Here is a 22,453-nt window from a genome sequence, read left to right as displayed (position 1 = left end):
AAATATGCTCAGTTTGTAATCCGGTGGGCGTTGGCCAAATGCAAATCTAGAAAAAGGTGCCGGCGCCCCGCCCCAACAACCTCCCACACCTTCAGCCTGCGGCGCGGTTACAAAATGGCCTTCGAAGGCGGAAGGGAAAGGAGCGAAGGGGCGGGGCGAGCAGCGTGAGGTCACCGAAGAGCGCCGCTCGCGCCGCGGGCAGAGCCGGCGCGCCACTGACGTCACCGCCGCCGACTGCTTTCTGGGAGGCAGGAGTGGAAGCCCCGCGAGGTATTATTCAGAGCTGGGGTTGGAGTTTCTCGTGCTTTTAAGTTCGCTTCTCCTGGAAGCCCCCTGTCACCCTCCGGCTGACTGTGGGGAGGGGGACCGGGCTGCGTAGCCTTCTGCGAATGCGAGCGTTGGGGCAGCGTCGTGGCAAGATCCCCCACTTCCGCTTTCCTGTGGCTGCTTGCTGGCTTCGGCTTACCTTGGCCCTTCACGTCTCTGGGTCCGGCCTTTCGCTTTTTCCTCGCTTCTTAGCTCCGCCTCTCAAGTATTGGAGGGCGGAGAAATTAAGAGCACGTGACTTCACCGTTAATTTTCAGCTGCCTTCAAACCTGGTTGAGGGAGGAAGGCCAAAGTGGCAGATGTAGGGGAGTAGTTTCCCGTGTCATCCGTTATCATTTACATACATGATCACGCACTGCCTGCCACTGCAATATTAGCCCACCTGAGATGGTAGGCTAATTTCGACCTTAAGGTGAAATCTAATGGAATCTCAAAAAAGTGGTTTTTCTTTACGGCCCAGGAAAGTTTAGTGTGACTGAAACTTCTGTTTGAAAGTGTCTTTTGTGTCTTGCTGTTTGTTGACTGCAACAGTTTTGGCTTGATAAAGATGTATCTGTCCCAATGAGATGTTTGCTGGCCACTTATTAATCTTTTTGGACTGATAGTAGACTGACCCGAGACTTAACCGAATGTTGACGTTGGATTCGAAAATAACCAAATAATTCCTATTGAAATTCCGAGAACTGTTTGTGATTGATGGAAAATGATAGAGCTCACCGTTTTGTTGAAAGAGAAAATAATGATTTTGTGAACAATGTTTTTTCAAAATAATTAGAACGGTTCTGAGTCAAAAGATGTTATAGCTGTCTTCAGATAGCTATGTTGTATGTATTGCAGTTCAGAGGTGATATAATTTTTCATTACAGTCTTAAAATTTTCAAATGGCTCTTTATGTGTTTTATATCAGTTAGCGACTGTTTCCAAACAGTTGACCCTTCAAGTATGGCTCTAAGTAGTCCCCACTGGGTTGGGGTGTTTGATCATTTTCACTTTAGTAAAATAATAACTAGTATTACTAGTTAATGTATTGAGTCCTGAGCCAGACACTGTTCTAAAAACTTTACCTATATTATTTATTTAACCTGCACAGTACACCTGAGAGGAGATGAGAATATTGTCATAAGCAAATTCCATAGTTTTGGAAGGTAATTTTACTGCTTCACATCAATAATTTTGAAAACACTTCGAATTAAACGTTAGAATTAACAACTGAAGTAATTTCATTGTAATCTGATTTAATTATTCATCTCGATCTTGAGCAACCTCTTTGTAATTTGTAATTTATATCTTTTTCTACTATGAGACTTTGGGATAAATTTGTTTTTAGAGGCTAGCATCTCTATCTTTTCTCCGTGATTTTACTTTAAGTATGAAGGAGAGTTACAGGCTGCACTAGCGTAGACTATCTGCCAAAGACAACAATATTTATGGAGAGATTGTTGTATATACATTTCACTATCATTTTCTAAGGTAATGCAGTGCAAAAAAGTCATTACGTTAATAGAATTCTGATGCAACATTTACGGATGTCTCTCTAGTTTTCCCCCCAAATTATATATATTTTGGATTTGTTCCTGGCTTAGTTCATAATTGTATGTAACTCTACTTAGTATAGGGATGGAAACAGCCCTGGAATGTACATTATTATATATTTTCTTTTGGATCCACATGGTCACTATCCTAATCTGATATTGAGATCCTCCAAAATTTGGTTCCAGTTTACTTTCATTGTTTTTTAGTTAGTGAACAAATAGTTATTAAGTACATGGCAAGACTTTATGTTAATCACGTGGAGATACAATGGGTAAATAACCAGTGGAAGGTTTTGAACAGAGGAGTGACATGATCTGGTTTAGGTTTTTAATAGGATCACTCTGCCTGCTGTGTTAGGAGCAGGTTGTTGGAGAGAGGGGTAGGGCAAAGCCAGGAGACTAATTAGGAAGGTGTAATAATTCAGATGAGATGATAGCAGCTTCACAGCTGGAGAGACTGTGGTGAGTAGCAGTTCAATTTTGGATGTATTTTGTAGGTAAAGCGAACAGATTTGCTTCTGGATTGAATGTGGGTTGTAAGAGAACTGTCAAGGTTTTGGGCTTGGGCAACTAGAATGGTTAATTGCCATGAACTGAGAAGTGGAAAACTATGGGAGGAGCAGGCTTGTGAGGGAGAATTGGGAGTTCATTATGATGTGTTAAGTTTGAGATCTCTGTTAGTCATCCAAGTGGAGATGTTGAGTAGGCAATTGAGTCTACCAAGTCTGGAGTTCAGTGGGGAGGTCATTGCTGGAAAAGAACATTTGGGAGTTGTCAGTTGGTATTTAAAATCGTGAGACTGGAGACAATCGCCAAAGGAGTGAATGTAAACAGAAAAGCAGTACAAGACGTGAGTCTTTAGGCATCTTAGCCTTTATAGGTTTGGGGAGATGAAGACCCAACAAAGTAGACAGAAAGAACAGCCATCGGGGGACAAGGACAGTTTTGAGAGTCTAGTGTTGTGGATTTCAGGGTGGAGTAATGTGTTCACTGTTCTCAGACGCAAGTTATGGATCAGATAGATAAACGACGACTGACATTTTTGGATTTATCAAGATACATGAGAAGGAGTGTTATTAATGGATAAGTGATAACGGTCTGGAGAACCTTGGGAGCAAAGAGGAAGAAGGGACTACTTTTGTTTGGGAGATATGGAAGCCTTTATAGAGGAGAGGGCATTTGATGTGGGTTTTAAAGGATTAATAGGTTTTACTAGGCCCAGAAGACAGGGGAGGAGTGGGGGGAGGGAGTATTGCAAGCAGAGGAAAAAGCCTTACTCTCTCCCTTCAAGGCCATACCTCCCAGTCAGCTGTCTTCAAGATGCTTTTGCAAGTCCTTTCCTTTGTATCCATTAGTCAGTTCCTCATTCTGGATTACCATTCTTGCTCCAGGCCTACTGAACCCTGCTAAAGAAATTCACAAAAGACCCAAATTAATGCTACCCACCTTCAAATGGGTCCTTTCTCGGTTGTCTGACAGTTGCTTTATTTATCCCTACTCTCTTCCTAGCACCTACTCCACATTTACTCAGCATTGACTACATGCCAGGCACTGAGGAGTCATTTCTTTAATAGATATTTATTTAGCATCTATAACATGCTACCCCGATACTTGGAGTGTATATGAGCAAAGACTTGCCCTGCACCAAGGTGCTTACAGTCCAGTGTGGGTGATGGACACTAATCAAATAATCACAGAAATATAAAATTACAACAATGATATGGAGAAATACATGGTGCTGTGAGACTGTATAACTAGTGGATGTGACTTAATGTGAGGCAAGAGGGAATGCTTCCTTGAGAAAGCATTGTTGATGAGGGAGCCGAGTTTAGCAGGCCAAACATGTTGGTGGCAGGGAGTCCTCACAACAACTCTAGGAGGAGTCTGTAGAGAGCACGAGGCTAGAAAGGCTTTTGTACCATGAGAATAGGGAGAAAGTGGCCTTATGGTGGCTAGAAAATTTAGCAATAGGGAAGGCAATCCATTCATATAGTTCTTTGAATAAAATAGAGCTAAAGAATGTAGGGTTTTTTTTTTTTAATAAATTTATTTATTTTTGGCTGCATTGGGTCTTCATTGCGGTGCGCGGGCTTCTCATTGCGGTGGCTTCTCGTTGCGGAGCATGGGCTCTAGGTGCGTAGGCTTCAGTAGTTGTGGCTCGCGGGCTCTAGAGCGCAGGCTCAGTAGTTGTGGCGCACGGGCTTAGTTGCTCCGAGGCATGTGGGATCTTCCCAGACCAGGGCTTGAACCCGTGTCCCCTGCATTGGCAGGAGGATTCTTAACCACTGTGCCACAAGGGAAGTCCCAAGAATATAGGTTTGATTGTAACTGTTGAGTTGGGGGCAAATGCCATTTTATCTGGCATATTCGGAACTAAAGTAAATTCAAAATTTCAGAGAGTTGAAAATTTTATTTATAAACTTATGTACTGTTGTAATATGTTACATATATTATTGTTTAGAGATCCTAATTCTGAGAGTATAACATAAAATGTGCTCCTTTACCTTCCTGCTTTGGTTTCTCAGAAGTAACCATAGTTAACAGTTCCTTTTGTATTTTTAAAGAAACTTACATGCATATAGAAGTATGCATCCACACTCATACATTTTTTTTCTTAGAAACAAATGGGTTGTATTATAAATGCTGTTCTTCAGTTTTTGCTCACTTAATGTATCTCAGGAATCGAAGCTCTGCTTCATATTTTTCCCTGCTGCAGAGTATTTTATTGAATGAATATATCATAAATTATTTAACCAATCCTTGCTAATGAGCATGGTGGTTGTTCCCTGCTTTAAAGTGTGTTTTTAAAAAGTGTTGCAGCGGACATCCTTAAACATTATCTTGTGTGAAAATGTGTATTTTGAGACGTAGAATTGCTGGGTCAAAGTATTTGCGCATGTATAATTTTAAAGCATAGTGCCAAATTTGCCCCCCAAAATGCTCAGTTTACACTCCAATTAATAGTAAATGAGAGGCTGTTTCTCTTCATCTTTGCCCATATTAAGTACTATCAATCTTTTTGATTTTTGCTTGTTTGACAGATGAAAAATGGCATCTTGTTGCCAACAAACACGTGAAAGAATGCTCAACATCATTAATCATTAGAAAAATGCAAATCAAAACTACAATGAGATATCATCTCACACCGGTCAGAATGGCCATCATCAAAACACAATAAATGCTAGAGAGGGTGTGGAGAAAAGGGAACCCTCTTGCACTGTTGGTGGGAATGTAAATTGATACAGCCACTATGGAGGTTCCTTAAAAAACTAAAAATAGAACTACCATACGACCCAGCAATCCCACTACTGGGCATATACCCTGAGAAAACCATAATTCAGAAAGAGTCATGTACCACAATGTTCATTGCAGCTCTATTTACAATAGTCAGGACATGGAAGCAACCTAAGTGTCCATCAACAGATGAATGGATAAAGAAGATGTGGCACATATATACAATGGAATATTACTCAGCCATAAAAAGAAACGAAATTGAGTTATTTGTAGTGAGGTGGATGGACCTAGAGACTGTCATACAGAGTGAAGTAAGTCAGAAAGAGAAAAACAAATACCGTATGCTAACATATATATATGGAATCTAAAAAACAAACAAAAAAATGGTCATGAAGAACCTAGGGGAAAGACGGGAATAAAGACGCAGACCTACTAGAGAATGGACTTGAGAATACGGGGAGGGGGAAGGGTAAGCTGGGACAAAGTGAGAGAGTGGCATGGACATATATACACTACCAAATGTAAAATAGATAGCTAGTGGGAAGCAGCCGCATAGCACAGGGAGATCAGCTCGGTGGTTTGTGACCACCTAGAGGGGTGGGATAGGGAGTGTGGGAGGGAGGGAGATGCAAGAGGGAAGAGATATGGGGATATATGTATATGTATAACTGATTCACTTTGTTATAAAGCATAAACTAACACACCATTGTAAAGCAATTAACTCGAATAAAGATGTTAAAAAGAAAATTGGCATCTTGTTCTGGTGATTTATGTTTCTTTAATTATGAGTAAGATTGAATAGCTTTCTTTTTGCTTATTGGTCGTCTGGATTCCTTTATATGTGAACTGCTGATTTTCTTTGTTCATTTTTCTTTTGGGTTGTAGGTATTCTTTTTTTTGTTATAAATTTATTTTTGGCTGCGTTGGGTCTTCGTTGCTGCGCACGGGCTTTCTCTAGTTACGACCAGCAGGGGCTACTCTTCGTTGTGGTGTGTGGGCTTCTCCTTGCGGTGGCTTCTCTTGTTGCAGAACACAGGCTCTAGGTGCGCGGGCTTCAGTAGTTGTGGCTTACGAGCTCTAGAGCACAGGCTCAGTAGTTGTGGCGCACGGGCTTAGTTGCTCAGCAGCATGTGGGATCTTCCCAGACCAGGGCTCGAACCCATGTCTCCTGCATTGGCAGGGGGATTCTTAACCACTGTGATACCAGGGAAGTCCGGGTTGTAGGTATTCTTGTGTGTTGTTCTTAAGTTGATTTGCAGAGGCTTCTTTTATCTGTCTTAATGTTGCAAATATTTTTCCCTAGTTTTTCATTTGACTTTAGACTTGGTTTTTAAATTTATTTTTGCATGCATACATTTTTGTAAGGGCCACGTAAAGATATAAGGCATCAGGATTTTTTTAGAAGGAAATTTGTGACATTATGGAAGTAATTAGACTGGAACATCAGCCTTTGTTGGAAAGGTTAGTAATACAATACAAACCTCATTTGAGGCCACTGGCTCTGTCTTGTTTTTATAAGTTGTTTAGCAACTATCACAGAGCTGGTGAACACCCAGTAACCTACCTTCCCCTCACCCCAAATTATATTTGGCATTGAAATGAGATGTAGTCGAGTATTCTAGACTATACTTTCTATTTAGGTGTTGCCCAATTTATTTATTTTTTTGAAACCTAGGAGGTTTTTTAAAAAAATTTATTTATTTTATTATTTATTTTTATTTTTGGCTGTGTTGGGTCTTCATTGCTGCGCGTGGGCTTTCTCTAGTTGCAGAGAGCGTGGGCTACTCTTCGTTGCGGTGTGTGGGCTTCTCATTGCGGCGGCTTCTGTTGTTGTGGAGCACGGGCTCTAGGCGTGTGGGCTTCAGTAGTTGTGGTGCGTGGGCTCTAGAGCGCAGGCTCAGTAGTTGCAGCACACAGGCTTAGTTGCTCCACGGCATGTGGGATCTTCCTGGACCAGGGCTTGAACCCGTGTCCCCTGTATTGGCAGGTGGATTCCCAACCACCGCGCCACCAGGGAAGCCCTCCCCAATTTATGAACTGGGTTATATTCTAAAAGTTAATTTGTGGGTTGGCTATCTAATTTCACTATAGAAATAATGTACATAAGTTCTTATCTTTGTTCTCAAAGTATGGTGAATCCTTGAAGGCTAGCTTTTTTTTTTTTTTTTTAAGGTAAATTCAACATGTCTTGTAATTTTACCCTTATGTGCATCAGTTTACATCCTTAAATCATAGGGGTATTTTCTTATGTAACTGTGATGCCATTTTTATAGCTGAATTATAATTTCATAACAAAATTATCAATAATTTCTCAGTGTCATCTAGTACCCGATCCATGTTTAGGTTTCTTTCTTTCAAAAATATCGTTTTACACTTAGTTTATTTGAATCAAGATCCAAACAAGGTCTACACATTCCATTTGGTTGTTAGATCTGAAGGTAGATCTCTTCTTTCTCTCCCTCCTCTCCCTTTTCTTAGTTTTTTTTCATGCCATTAACTTGTTATGGAAACCAGGTCAGTTGTCCTATAGAGTATTTCTCATTCCAGATTTGTGTGTTTGCTTTCTTGTGGCATGAACTTGTTTCTTTATCCTCCATATTTCCTGTAAGTTGAAAGTTAGCTCTAAAGGTTCAGTTAGATTCAGATTCAACTTTTTTGGGGAGTTGGAAATGCTACACAGACGCTGCTGTGTATGTCACATTGCTTCACATCAGGAGGTTCATGATACATTTATGTCATGCTTTTAGTGATGAAGACTGATCTGTGGGTTCAGGTAGTGACAGTCTCACTTCTCTATTGTAAACTTCCCCTTTTATCTGTCGGTGAACATTACGTGAATCTGTAATTTCACTAGGGGTTGCAAAATGGTGATTTTCTTTTTTTTTAAAGGTTATGATTTCTTCCACATTTGTTAACTGGAATTTGAACTCTAGTTTTATTACTTGGGAACCTGACAATCATCAATAACATGTCTATTGTGGAAAAATGCTGTCAGAGCAACAATTTGTGTTGCCAGGAATATACCTTTCCTGGCTGTAGTTCTGGAGGCTTAAAGGAGTGTGATGGTCTTTTTGATGTGTCAGCTTGGCGAGGCTGCAGCCCCCATTCAGTCCAACACCAAACTAGGTATTGCTCTGAAGGTATTTGAAGATATAATCGAAATACACAAACAGTTGACTTTTGTTAGTCTAGATAATCTGGGTGGGCTTGATCCAATTAATTAGAAGGCTTTAGAAGCAGAGCTGAAGCTTCCCTGACGAGAAAGAAGTTCCACCTGTGGACAGCAGTTTCAGCTTGCAGCCAAGAGTTCCAGCATGTTCTTTCTTGCTCGCCTGCCCTGCAGATTCCTCCACAATTGCATAAACCGGTTTCTTGCAGTACATCTCTTCAGCAGTTCCGCTGCTGTGGTTGAACCCCAGCTGGTACCAGGAGCCACTCTCTAGGCTCTCATGTTCTCTAACAAAGTGGGGTGAGGAGTGGTGGCAAGGGTCAGAGAACCTACTTTTGTTAGGGTAACCCTCTAATTTACTGCTCAAACTGGGGCTTCTGAGAGAGAAATGGGGAGCTGAGCAGATGGCAAGCTGAAACAATAGACATAAATGGGGACTCTCTTGGGCAAGTTGAGACATAAAGTCATTCTGTGTGTCAGCCACTGGTGACACATCAGCATGGCAGTGTCATATTGATGACACCGCCCCCTCAGGGAGCTTGTAGTCAAAGTTAAGTAAATCAACACATGTCACCAGATAGTGTTTTAGGTGACATGAGAACCTGTAGCTGTCCTTATCCAGACAGAGGGAATGGGAGGGTGGCACTCAGAGAAGTCTTATCCACTAAAGGGAAACCTGATCTTACCTCCAAACATAAGCAGGGTTTGAACAAAGTGAAGTGGGAAGGGTGGTTCATGTATAGAGAACCACACGGGCGAAAGGTTAGACTGAATGGGCATAGAACATTTGGAAAACTGCCATGGTGGCTACAGCTATAGGATTGGAAGAGGGGAGCAATGAAAGATGAGGCTAGTCAGACAAGCAAGGGCCACATCGTAAAGGGCCTCACATCCATATAAGGGGTTTGGAGTTTATCTTCAAGGTGGCGGGAAACTATTGCAGGATTTTAAGCAGGGGTGTACCATGACCAGACTATCTTTATAGAAAAGTTATGTTTTGTAACATCCTAACATTGAGAGTGGAGAAAAATTGAGAGTAGGGAGACTACTCCAAGGCTCTTGAAATGATCTAGTTAGTGAGAATGGGGGAAAGCCTGTGGCTAAGGAGATTAAGGAGGCCGTATTGACAGGACTGATGGAACTGGGGCCTGAGGCAGCGATGAGGGGCGACTTCCAGGTTCCAGGCTGCACTGAGCTCCCTGAAGCAGAGAATGGAGGGGAGGAGGTAGGGGATGATGTCGTGTGCCCCTCCTTTTCTCCTGTCGGTACTGTGGCTCTCATCACCAACGAGAGGAGGGAAGGAATGGCAGTAACGTCCTGTAGGGATTGCTGGGCAGGGTTTCTCCCCTCTGCCCCTGAGTCTCAGCCAGACCTTCCTGAGGGATGAAGAGAGGCACCTTCTCTCATGCCCTCTTCCACTTTCTCCACTTCTGCAGCCTGCGCTTTAGAAGGAGTAGGTGGAGGGAGGGGTGGGGAGTCCCTGTAGAACCAGGCAGCGAGTGAGGGGCAGAGGGGGGCGAGTTCTCTTCTTTGGACATTTACCACGTACAGTCTTGGGCAAGTTACGGAAACTCACTGTGGGTCCGTCTGTTGTCTGTGAGGAGTAAATGAATGAATGTGTGTGGCTGCTCAGGGCAGTGCCTGGCTCACAGGCAGTGGGGTTCAGATGTTGGCTATGGCTGCTGATAACCATCCATCCACTGCTTCATCCTGGCATCTGAGTAACAAAGGGGACAGAGGGCGGTTTCTGCAGCTCCCTCCTTGGCAGGGTTTCCTGTGGAAGGAACAAACACTCAGGAGCTATCTGTATAAAATGTTAGAAGAAATCATTTGAATTGGGGGGAATTTCTGATAATAGAAGAACCTTTATTTTTCAGTCTCCCTTGCCTTTATTTTTTAGTTAGGAAAAAGGCAAGTGGTTCAGTTCAGATTTAATGAGAGTCATTATTCTTACTTACTGCCTTGCTTTCAGTGTTCACCGTAACCCATTTTAACAATAAATAACTACTTGTTTACTAGGGCTTAGGGACAAGGAATAATTGCAGGAAAAATCCCCATCATGATCTTGAGAGGGGAAATATTTTCTAATAGAAAAATCGGATGAAAAAATTCACATTTAAATAAAGGCTTTTTTGTGTTTTTTATACTTGCAGTATTTGTTAAAAGCCAAAACACTTTATTAAAATATGCCTTTATTTAAATTTAATGATGGTTTATTTTTAGTTACAATTTTAATACATGCTTTTTGAAATAATGAAATTTAAACAACAAAGAATGAAGAGCTAAAAACATGAGTCTGCTTTGATCTCATTCCCAATTCCTATCCCTTCTCAGAAAGAATGTCTATTTTTGTATGTCTCCTTCCAGACCTTTTTCTACATATCTACATATACAATTTTTTAAAATAAATGGCATCTGTTAGACACATTATGTGTTATATACTATGTTCTATGACTCTTTTTCACCACTTATCGTGTATTACTACATAAAGATTTACTTCTTTATTTTTACTCTTTTGGATGGATGTGGTATAATTCATTTAACTCTTCCCCTATTGATGACTATTTAGATTATTCCCAGTATTTGGTTATAATTTCTTCATTCAACAAATGTTTATCGACTGCTAGGCAGTGGTAGTGAACAAAACACAAAACTGCCTGTTTTCATGTAGTTACCTTCTTTTGGAGGTAGACAGACAATAAATGAAATATGTCAGATGCTGTTGAGGCCTGAAGGGTGAAGAAGGAGATAGGAAGTGCTGGGAATGAGAAGAGGGGTACGCATTTTAAAATAGGATGGTCAGGAAAGCTTTACCAATAGATAACATTTGAGTAGAGATCTGGCAGAGGTGAAGTCATGAGCTTTGAAGCATTTGGTGGGGGAGAAACATTATAGGAAGGAGAGAAGTCCAAAGGCTCTGAGATAGGGGCATGCCCAGTGAGGCCATTATGGCTGGAATGGAGTGAGCCAGGGGCAGAGTGGGAGGAGATGAGGTCACAGAGGAGGCAGCAGAGAGTCAGGGTTTTTTCGGCCATTATAAGGACTTTGTCTCTTACTGAGTGAGGCGGCAAGCCTCTGAAGGTTTCCAAGCAGAGGCATGATAGAATCTGACTTAGATTTGGGATGATCACTTTCTTGATAATAAACTATTGGAATGGAAACAGGGAAGCCATTTAGGAGGCTATTGCAACAATACAGGCAAGACACAATGATGGCTCGGACTGGCTCGGACTAGGGTGGTAGCAGTAGAGGTGGTAGGACGTGAATATGTTTTAAAGATAGGGTGAAAGAGGAGTCAAGGACTATTCTGTAATTTTAGGTCTGAGCAGTCGAACAGGTGGAGTTGCCATGAAATGAGAGGGGGAGGACTGCAGTAGGCAAGATTAGTTTCTTTTTTTTGCATTGAAGTATAGTTGATTTACAATATTGTGTTAGTTTCAGGTGTATAGCAAAGTGATTTGGTAATATATGTGTGTGTGTGTGTGTGTGTATATATATATACACACACACACACACACACAGTAAGTCCCCTACATATGAACCTTCAAGTTGTGAACTTTCAAAGATGCGAATGTACGTTCACATGTCCAATCATGTAAGTTAGTTCAAGTGTCTGGCGTACATTGTCACGTGCATGCATCCTCTACAAGTGGTTGTCCTTTTGTGTACTTTACTGTACAGTACTGTATAGAGTATAGTAGTACAGTATCTTTGTTTCCTGCCTGTTCATTCGATGCCAGTCCCTGTATGCCAGCTGTTGTACTGTACTACTGTACTTTTCAAGGTACTGTACTGTAAGATTAAAAATGTTTTCTTTATTTTTTGTATTTGTTTTTTATGTATTATTTGTGTGAAAAGTATTATAAACCTATTACGGTACAGTATTATATAGCTGATTGTGTTAGTTGGGTACCTAGGATAACTTTGTTGGACTTACGAACAAATCGGACTTACGAACGCGCTCTCGGAACTGAACTCGTTCATATGTAGGGGACTTACTGTATATACACACACATACATACATACATACATACATATACTTTTTCAGATTCTTTTCCATTATAGGTTATTACAAGATAAAGTAAGCAAGATTAGGAATTGGGCTTTGGGCACATTACATTTGAGAATCTATTAACAGCCAACCAAGGTACTGAGTAAGCGGTTGGACATTAAATTTGGAGTTCAGTGGCGAGGTCAAGGCTGGAGATGCAAACCTGGGAGTCATCAGTTTATTAATATAGTTTAAACCCAGAGCTCACCTAGGGAGTAAATTAGAGAAGAGATTCAAGGACAGCCCTTGGGCACATCAAGGTTAAGAGGCTTGAGGATATGAAAAGGATGCAGCAAAGAAGACCAAGAAAGCAACCTGTGAGGTAAGAGAGAAACCAAGGAAATGTGATGCCCTGGAAACCAGACAAACTGAGCCAGCTATGTCAAATGACGAGAACTGAGAATTGACCATTGAATTTGACAATGTGGCCGAGTGGGTGACCTTGACAAGAACAATTTTGAGTGAGAAATAAGGGGTCTGATTGTAGTAGATTCAAGAAAGAATGGAAGGAGAGGAACTGGAACTCTAGTATTCAATATTAGCAACCCTTTTGAGGAGTTTGTTCTAAAAGGGAGATAGAAAATGGGACTTAAGCTGGAGGGGGATATGAAGTCAAGGTGTTTCTTTTGTTTCTTATCTAAGATGGAGGAATAAAATGTTTCAAGCTTATGGGCAATGATCCAGCAGAGAGAAAAACTGATGTAAGGCAAAGTCCCCACTTTAAGAGAAGAGTCTGCGGAGTCCATTTTAATAAATTTATATGCATGTATACAAGGATTTCTGTAGGCTACTTTCTGAAGAGGATATCCTGAGTCAAAGGGTGTGTGCATTTAAGAAATCTGTACCAATTTATATTCCACCTCCAGTGTATACCCTTGCTAACGTCAAACTTTGCCCGTCTTTAAAATTATTGCCAATCTGATGGGTGAGATCTTCATTATTTTAATCTGTTTTATGCTTTGTAGGAACTCTTTATATAATCTGACTAATCCTTTGTTGTAGTTTGGCAAATATTTTCTCCCGTGCTGTTTCTTGCATTTAACTTTGCTTATGGTATACTTTTACCATATAGATGTTTTTTCAGTTTTTATGTATTTAAGTCTGTCAGCCATTTCCTTTTATAGCATTTGGGTTTCATTTGGATTATATACATATTTTATATAATCTTTTAATACATTTATCTTTTAAATTCATCTGGAGTTTATTTTTGTGTATGTTATGAAATAGGTATCTAAGTTTTCCATCTCCTTCTATGTTCTTAAACAGTTAAATACCATAAAAATGAACTGTTTCTTAAAGGTTTGGAAGAAATTACCTATAATGTTTTCTAGACTTGGAACCTTTTTGGAGCATAGATCTTTGACTTCTTTAAAGTTTTTTTTTTTTTTTTTGTCTGTGTAATGATCTATTTGTTTTATGTACTTCTTTTTAGGTTCGTTTTGGTAATTTTTTTTCCCAGCACCTCATTCTTATCATCCAGATTTTTCAAATTTATTGGTTTAAAATTTTATCTGAAGAAAAGAAATATCAAGTCTTCTCTATATTTGTGTCTGTTCCTGTACTTATACCTTTATCTGGGCAGTAGATGCTGGAGCTGTCCTTTCACAGATTGGGAGACTGGTTTAGCAGCTTTCAGCCCTCATGGTTCACCTCTTACTGTCCTTCATCTTGGGTTTATTCCTAGATTCTCCTTATCTTTTTTTTTTTTTTTTAAATAAATTTATTTATTTATTTATTTATGGCTGTGTTGGGTCCTCGTTTCTATGCAAGGGCTTTCTCTAGTTGCGGCGAGCGGGGGCCACTCTTCATCGCGGTGCGCGGGCCTCTCACTATCGCGGCCTCTCTTGTTGCGGAGCACAGGCTCCAGACGCGCAGGCTCAGTAGTCGTGGCTCACGGGCCTAGCCGCTCTGCGGCATGTGGGATCTTCCCAGACCAGGGCTCGAACCCGTGTGCCCTGCATTGGCAGGCAGATTCTCAACCACTGCGCCACCAGGGAAGCCCCTCTCCTTCTCTTTTGTTTGTAAGGGATTGCAAGCTCCTTGGTTCTGTTCCCTATCCGTCTAATCCCACTTGCTCTTTAGCTTATAAAAATTTCTGCTGTTGACGTCGGCTGATGGATATGTGCCCTTCTTGGTTTCCAGCATTACTATGGACTTATTTTTGTGTTTCTTCTGTCATTTTGGAGAGATTTTTCTGGGAGGAATGAGAGGCAAATCCGTGTTTTCAGTTAACTTTTTGAAATAGGAAGTCACAATTCTTTCCTGTGTGGTTTTCTTTTCTCATAGTCCTTTGTTTAATTGCTGTTTGCACAGTAGTTGGATAGTAACTTCACAGCGTGAGTAGTGATAGTCCCCCGGACTTCACTTTTTTAAAATTTGAAATGAAACCAGACGTCTCAGTGGACTATACTTGTTGAATAGAAATGTGGATATATTGTGACTAAATATTCAAGCAGTACTTTTAAAACTTAAATGACATATGCATAACATTTAGAATTACAAGGGACTTTAGAGATCATTAGACCAAATGCCTTATTTAGTGGAAGAGATATTTGGGGCCCAGAGAGATTCAGTGATTTATCTAAGGTGACAAAGTCAGTGATCAGGCAAGGTGGAAAGCCCGAGTCCCTTCACTTCAGTTTGGCTGTGCTGTTTGTTATTTTGCACAGTCTTGATGTTCTCCTTAGCTGTGTAATGAAAGAGGTATTTTCAGCGAATAAAACCTAAGGATGGTACAATGGCTTGGAATTGCTTCTGAAATTTGATCTTAGATACCATATTAAATACATTGATGTGGATTTTTCTTTTCCTCATATAGCTATTAAATATTCTGATGTAAATGTGAATTTTAAAGAATGGGCTGTCAAGGTATGCTCTAGCCTGAATGAAAACCATATAGTTTATTTCTCCCATGTTTCATCTTTTCTGCTTACAGACTTTATGTGATCTATGGACTCTTGAATTTCTTATTAATATTTTAAGCTTAAGGAGTATATAGAAATATAAATATAGGCTTGAAAATTTATTTTAGTGATAAATAATCATAACATATTTCGGACCTAAGATTTCTAATTTTTTGGTTTAATATACCATGCTGCTAGATCAACATCTAAATTTAGAAGTGCTAATATGTATGTTTTTTTAAAAAAGAGCTTTGCTTATCATTTTTTTCAGCAAGCATTAGGGGGTAAGGTATATTTATCACACTTTCATTGCTTTGTTTGGTCTTTAACTTCAACAGAAAGTTTTTCAAATGTAGGATTTTTATTATTGATATAACATGTTTGGTAGTCGTATCTCTTTAGTTCTCAAAAAGCATCGAGGGATTGAGGGATTGATATGTGTAGCGTTAATGAACTTGGGTGGGTCCCATCCTGGCGGCCCACCCCCCACTCCCCAGCAACCTAAGAAGAGGGGAAGTTTAAACGTGGTTGCTCCAGAATTATATTCTAAGAAGATTTGTTTAATTAACTTCAGGTTTTAACTCTTTTAGCACTTTTGAAACATATGATATGACCTATTAATTTTTTTTTTGTAACCTGGAGAGCATTCTCTGTCTCCAGTATGAACTAAGAATTTAATTTTTTTCCAGTTGGTCATAATGGCAAGCGAAGAAATTAATGAAGACTACCCAGTAGAAATTCATGAATATTTATCAACATTTGAGAATTCCATTGGTGCTGTGGATGAGATGCTGAAGACCATGATGTCTGTTTCTAGAAATGAGTTGTTGCAGAAGGTATTTTAAGTAATTTCTAAAAATGTAATTCATAAAACCGAGTGCTATGTTATGAAAGATATAGAAGAAGAAACAGATACATGATATATGCCCCTTTCCCCCTTTATTTCAATTTTTAAGTGTTTGGATATCTTTAAGGAGAAAATATAACAAACTCCAAGCTTAGGAAATACCTCCTAACTATATTTTTATTTTGACTTGGTTTTGAATTAAAAAAGCTCTCCCAGCATTCTTTTTGACAGACTCTATCTTTGACCTTTTAAGTATTACAATGATGTTATCAGGGTTTCTGGAAACCCTATAGGACAAAAAGAGTAAATTGACTTTGACAGTCTAAAACAAATCTCATTATGTTTCGTCTGTCTTTGGTATTGCCTAAGCATTTTAGCCTGCTTCTTATACATAAATGCATCATGTACAATGTTTATATTGATGAATTACTTTTGACATACAAAGCCCAGATGGTAAATCCTGAAATTAAAATAATTCAAAAGAATTTTTTTAAATTTTGGATTATACACATTCCTTGTTTAACTTAAAGATGGTACACTGAAGTGAAAATTTGTGGGCAAAAATCACTGGTTAACAAAACTTTGCTTTTTGCAAATTATTTCCAGATTATTTGGTTTGATTATTGGATTATAGGAAGTGAAACAAACATTTCTTTGATACATTGTACTTGGTGAAAGTTTAAAATATGTGATGGTGCTCAAAGTTTGTATTTCTTTTTTCTTTCTCTTTCTCTCTCTCCCTCTTTTTTTAATAGTTGGACCCACTTGAACAAGCAAAAGTGGATTTAGTTTCTGCTTACACGTTGAATTCAATGTTTTGGGGTATGTATATTACTTTAGAGTTAATTAGAAAGCAAATTATCATGTCAAAGGTGACTTATTTTTTAAATGCTAGCAATTATACTTTATGGCAATTTTAATAGTCAGATATTTATTTCTTTTGAATCAGAATACCAGATGCCCATGAGCCACACATACATTTGGTATTACAAAGAGGTTGAATAATTTAAGATTTAGTTAATAATTTGTGTGACGTTTCCTCTTTGTAACTAGAGTTTCTTTAATTAATGCTCTTAATTAATATATATGCATTTTATTCCATGAAATCTTTCTCTTGTAGTTTATTTGGCAACGCAGGGAGTTAATCCTAAGGAACATCCAGTAAAGCAGGAATTGGTAAGATTGCAGTGGATCGATTTCTTTTTATTTTACTTGTAATGTCTGTTGTAGTGTTTCTAAAGGTAAAATCGCAGTACCTTTATCACACGAATTGTGGAGAACAGAATTATTTAGGGATGAAATTACGAAAGTGAGCCAGATTTCATCGTGCCTTTAGTTTTTCTTTCTCTCACCTTTGTCAGAGAAGGGTGTTCCATATATTATATAAATCTCTGGATGGGGAAATGTCACGATTCTAGTAATTATTTATAACTGCTATATTATTTTTCCTATAAATTCTTGAAATCCTGTTCATCTCTACAACTGCCTGTTTTTTTTTTTAAACTCTTATGCAATTCTTAAAAGTATATTCTAGTTGATTTACTAGCCAAGACGGGAAAGTTTCTCCTCCACCGTTTCAATTCTTCCATTAATTCATTTTCTCAGCAGTAAAGAATCCACTTCGGCAACAAAGCTAAGAGCTTTTTTGGCACCAGTTGTATGTGTACTGTCCAGTAATTCTGCATTAGTGACATATTTACAACCTGTAATAAATCTTCTAGGTTTGTCTTTGTATTCCATTTAGATGTATAAGTATAGTATATTATATAAGGTCTGGTATCTTAGAGTTTTTGCTGACTTCAAAAATTAAATCATTCAATTTGAAAGAAAAAAATTGAGAAATCAAACTTATGGTTACCTTCTTGACTTGGCTTTATGAATAAGAATATTAATAAATTTATTCTTTGTGTTTATAAAATATAAGGTAAATACATATGTGAAATACACTTGACACTGTATTATTGTTCTAAAGTTTTATGGTGGTTGATATGTATTTTTTTTATAACTTAGTAAAGTACTTGGTCATTTATTTAAAAAAATGAGTAAACCAGATCTGTTGTCTTCAATTTTTAAATGTGTAGACTAAGACATTTTCTTCTTTTAAATTTCTTGGGAGAAAAGTAAATTTATTTTTAAATACAGAAATTGTGAAAAATACTTAAAGCAAAAATATAAAGCAATATGATCCACAGAGCTTGATTTGACAAGTGATACTGGCTTTAAATCTTAAGAAGTATGCATTTTATCATCTGCTTTCACCTTTCTAATATGGACTTTACATTTATAAAATTCCTCTTTCTTCTCTTAAACACAAAGTTATTTGGAGTAGTGTAATACTTAATTCTGTCATTGGAAAAAAAATCATCTGTCTTTTTCCCTCAGAATCCACTTTATGGAGGAGTACATTTATATTTTGGACAAGGGTTGATAAATGAAAAGCATCCATAAACCTATTCCCCTTTTCTGACCTTGTGACAGATGTCACTAATTGATCACAGAGTTAGTATGTGAGAGGAAGCCTATTTGTCATATCTTTCATGAATGGGGAAGGGCAATGAAAATAGTTTATTCATTCGACAAATATTGGAATGCCCACTGGAAGCCAGGCATTATTTCCAAGTGAGATAATTCCTCAGTGAATAAAGCCAATAAATATCCCTGCCTTTGTGGCAGGTGCCAGACTATCTAGTGGAGGGAAACAAACAACGTAATCAAACAGACAACAAATAATAAATACATATGAAGATATAGTATGTTAGAAAGTTACGTTGTGGGAAAAAAGAAAAAAATAGCACAGAGTAAGGGGCATTGGAGTGCTTGGGTAGGATTGCCATTTTCAGTAGTAAAGGCAGCACTTATTAACAAGGTGAACATTTGAGGAGACTCGAAAGAAGCGAGGGCTGGCCGTGTGGGTTTGTGAGGGAAGATCATTCTGGGCAGGGCTGGGCTGGGTGTGTGTTGTGAGGACTTTGGCTTTTACTCAGAGAAATAGGGAGCCACGAGAGGGTTTTGAGCAGGGTTGTCAGTTTTTTAAAATTAAAAAATTCTAAGGTTCTGCATTTTTCTGTGTATGTTTATATAACTATTTTGATTATTTTAATGAAACTTGCTTTTAAGCAGTGATCAATCATTTACTCTGCTGTTTTATAGCTCTCACGCCTTTATTTCTCCAACTGAAGTATAGAATAGCCCTTTATTCTGATTAGTGGTCTCAGAAGATTCAAAGTGGTACAGCAACCTAGTATGTTTCTCACCTTGTAAAGTCTGATTAGAACTGTATACTTCATCAGAAAATATCATGTGCTTTTCAGTCAGAACTATGACATTGGATAAAAAGATCTTGTATTTTCATTATACTTACTGTAATTGTGACACGAAGGTAACACAGAAAAATAAATAGTTAAATACTGCCTTAGCCATTTCCTGTTTAGAAAAATTTCTGGAGAGTTTAGTTTGTATGTTGAAAGTATGTGAAAGCTTTATTTTAATTAATTACTTATTTATTTATTCAGGCTGTGCCAGGTCTTAGTTGCGGCATGTGGGATCTTTGGTTGTGGCATGCAGCCTTCTTAGTTGTGGCATGTGGGCTTCTTAGTTGCGGCATGCAAACTCTTAGTTGTGGCATGCATGTGGGATCTAGTTCCCTGACCAGTGATCGAACCCGGGCCCCCTGCATTGGGAGTGCAGAGTCTTGCTCACTGGACCACCAGGGAAGTCCCGAAAGCTCTATTTTAGATTATAGACTTCAGATACAAGAGAGTTAGTATGTGGATTTAGGTGAATGCTAAATTTAAAAATTTAGCATAACCACATATAAACAATTAAATGTTTATCTCTGTAGTGTCTAGATCTTCCTCTTTTGAAACACTCAGAACACTTCTGAAATGACTTTTTTTAATATCTGTATTCCCCTCAGACTGTGAACCCCAGGAGAACATGGAATGTGTTTATCCTATTCACTTTGCACTTATGAGCACCACTCAATAAGCAATAAATACAAAGCTGTTGAATTTAACTGAGGTATAGTATAATAGAACTTAGTGGTGAACAGCTTAGTAAATCTGTTGCCTTTCTTCTTTTTTTGTCTTTAAGGAGAGAATCAGAGTATACATGAACAGAGTCAAGGAAATAACAGACAAGAAAAAGGCTGGCAAGCTGGATAGGGCTGCAGCTTCAAGATTTGTAAAAAATGCCCTATGGGAACCAAAACCTAAAAATGCATCCAAAGTTGCCAATAAAGGAAAAAGTAAAAGTTAACCTTTTGATTTTGATGTACACATATTGAAAAAGTACATAATTTTTATTGTTTTCCACAAAATAGATGATGATTATGTGGCATGGTAAGGTTTAAATGTATTCCATATTGACTTCGCATGTAAAATTTGCATTTTAAATTTGTAATGCTAAATACTTTTCCCCCAGGAAGATTAAGTTATCCTTATTGATTTTCCTATAGAACATTATGAGGTTTTTTAACATTGTGGTATATTTTATATTTATAGTTTACTGTCTCTTGACAAGACTCTTATTTCCTTATATAGGTCAGTTTTTCAAGTGCCATTTTATAAGCAACTATGAAATTTAAGTTAACTGTTCTTTGCAAACATTTGTCTCTTTTCGATCAATAATGATTTTATGAAGTATGGTGAAGTTTTAAATACATCTGTTTTCACTATATAATATTAGGAAAGAAAGAAATGACTTAAATGTCCATTTTTTCTGTGAAGTTATTTCATTATGCTTTCATGATTTTGGGAATTACTGCTTTTTGTGATATTTGAAGTATGAAATTAAGACTTTTAAGGTTATTCTTTAATTCTTGGCGCTTTGCCGCTATGTCCCATTTAAAGTAAAATATATTCTCATTAACTTTAGATGGGAAATGAGGTTGTATATTGATGGCTGAATTTTGGCATAATGGCTATACCCTATCAATAAAGCTGTAAATGTTGTGTAGCTGACCTGTTTTTTATTTTTCTCTTTTGAGTAAATTTTCTCTTGAAATTAGGAAGGTAGTTTTTAGAAATCCTTAGGAATGGGGGAATTCATGAGTTTTTGTTCCTTATGCATAGTACCCACAGTTCTCTTGGCCTCATGTTTTCAGATTTTTTTATTGTATGTTTCTGAGGCTATAGCAATTACATAGAAGTATTTTGGAACAACTTTGTATGTTATTTAATGCCACTTAAGCAGAGGAGAAATCCAAAGGAGATTACATTGTGTTTATATTCTGATTTATTTTTCTGCAGTATTTGCTACAGAGAATTCTAAATATTAAACGAATTTTTTTATGTCTAAGCCCATGAATTTTAATTATATACGCTTAATGCTTTCAGTCTTTGAATTCACATCATTATGTATAGGAATGCCAAGTACAGTAAAATACTTTAATTCTTGAAAATGAAGTTGTTAAAATTTTTTGTGTGACTAATTCTCCTTAAGTAACCTTGAATAAATGGATTTCTTGATTTATGGTAGCAGATATTGGAAATGGTCTTAAAATGTAATGGATTTTGTAACACATGTTGAACTCTTTCTATGACACATGAAGAGGTAGTCACTGATAGATGCAGAAAGTCGTCTGGCTCAGATGTCAGACAATTTTTGAAGTGGAAGAACATTTATAGTTAGCTCACTCCTTTTTTCACCTTCGTCCCCTCAAAATTCAAAATTTTTTTTTTTTTAAAGTAACTTCTTCATGAGAGAAATAAATGTTATTAAGATCAAATATAGTGGCCTAGTGTTATTTATTGCAAAGAAGGTTATAGCTTGCATTTCTTTATATTTTCTCATTTCATTAAGAAAAAAAAAAAGTTAAATGAAAAATGTCATGCAGTTGCAGAAAATCATTAGCCAAATTATTGGTTTGTGAAAGTCCAATTCTACCTTCTCTTAAACTGGAAATTCTTAAGTGAATAATTCTTTTAAGTGTTTATTAGAGGTAAAAAACAATTTGAGTGTATTCCATTTTATTATGTATGATTTTAAGTACTTATTAGCACATAGTAAGGAGCTGAGTGATAGTAAGTGTATTGGGTTGCTTATTTTTTGTCTATTCATTTCACAAATACTTAATGATATTTACATTGCTAAATACTGTGCTAGGTTCCAGATAAGACAACTCCAGCCTTTATTCTATTTTAAGTATTATGAAAAAACTAGTCTTTTCATTCAATTCAGTTTTTCAGAGTTACTGGAAAATTTATGACAAGCTGTGCTCATTAACCTTAGTCAGAATCATAAAGGGTGATGGGTTGATCTATTTGACTGTGGTACAGTTATTGTTAACATAGTTTGTTCCAAATGACAGTCTGCTCTAAGTTTAGATGTTAATTATATCTTGTATTAATCTCTTTGGGAATTAACAAACTGGAGGGGTTATAGCTATAG

General features: G+C 37.8%; 1 protein-coding gene across 1 annotated transcript; it reads left to right on the top strand.

Moving 5' to 3' along the window:
• Positions 1-205: 205 nt before the first annotated feature.
• Positions 206-20,665, top strand: C1D (C1D nuclear receptor corepressor). The gene is made up of 5 exons (XM_061211243.1): positions 206-270; positions 15,906-16,052; positions 16,819-16,885; positions 17,184-17,239; positions 20,156-20,665. The coding sequence occupies exons 2-5, from the start codon at positions 15,915-15,917 to the stop codon at positions 20,318-20,320; spliced, it is 426 nt and encodes a 141-aa protein (XP_061067226.1). The 5' UTR covers positions 206-270; positions 15,906-15,914; the 3' UTR covers positions 20,321-20,665.
• The last annotated feature ends 1,788 nt before the right edge of the window (positions 20,666-22,453 follow it).

This window comes from Eubalaena glacialis, chromosome 14 (genome assembly GCF_028564815.1).
Source record: "Eubalaena glacialis isolate mEubGla1 chromosome 14, mEubGla1.1.hap2.+ XY, whole genome shotgun sequence".
Classification (NCBI taxonomy): Eukaryota; Metazoa; Chordata; class Mammalia; order Artiodactyla; family Balaenidae; genus Eubalaena; species Eubalaena glacialis.
Note: the sequence above shows the minus strand (reverse complement) of the source record. Positions and strands in the feature narration are given on the sequence as shown.

Bases quoted from the DNA above. Each gene is read 5' to 3' on its own strand.
- C1D (XM_061211243.1), top strand. From the start codon at position 15,915: ATGGCAAGCGAAGAAATTAATGAAGACTACCCAGTAGAAATTCATGAA. The intron at 16,886-17,183 runs GTATGTATATTA...TTTCTCTTGTAG, and splicing joins GTTGAATTCAATGTTTTGGG to TTTATTTGGCAACGCAGGGA. The intron at 17,240-20,155 runs GTAAGATTGCAG...TTTGTCTTTAAG, and splicing joins ATCCAGTAAAGCAGGAATTG to GAGAGAATCAGAGTATACAT.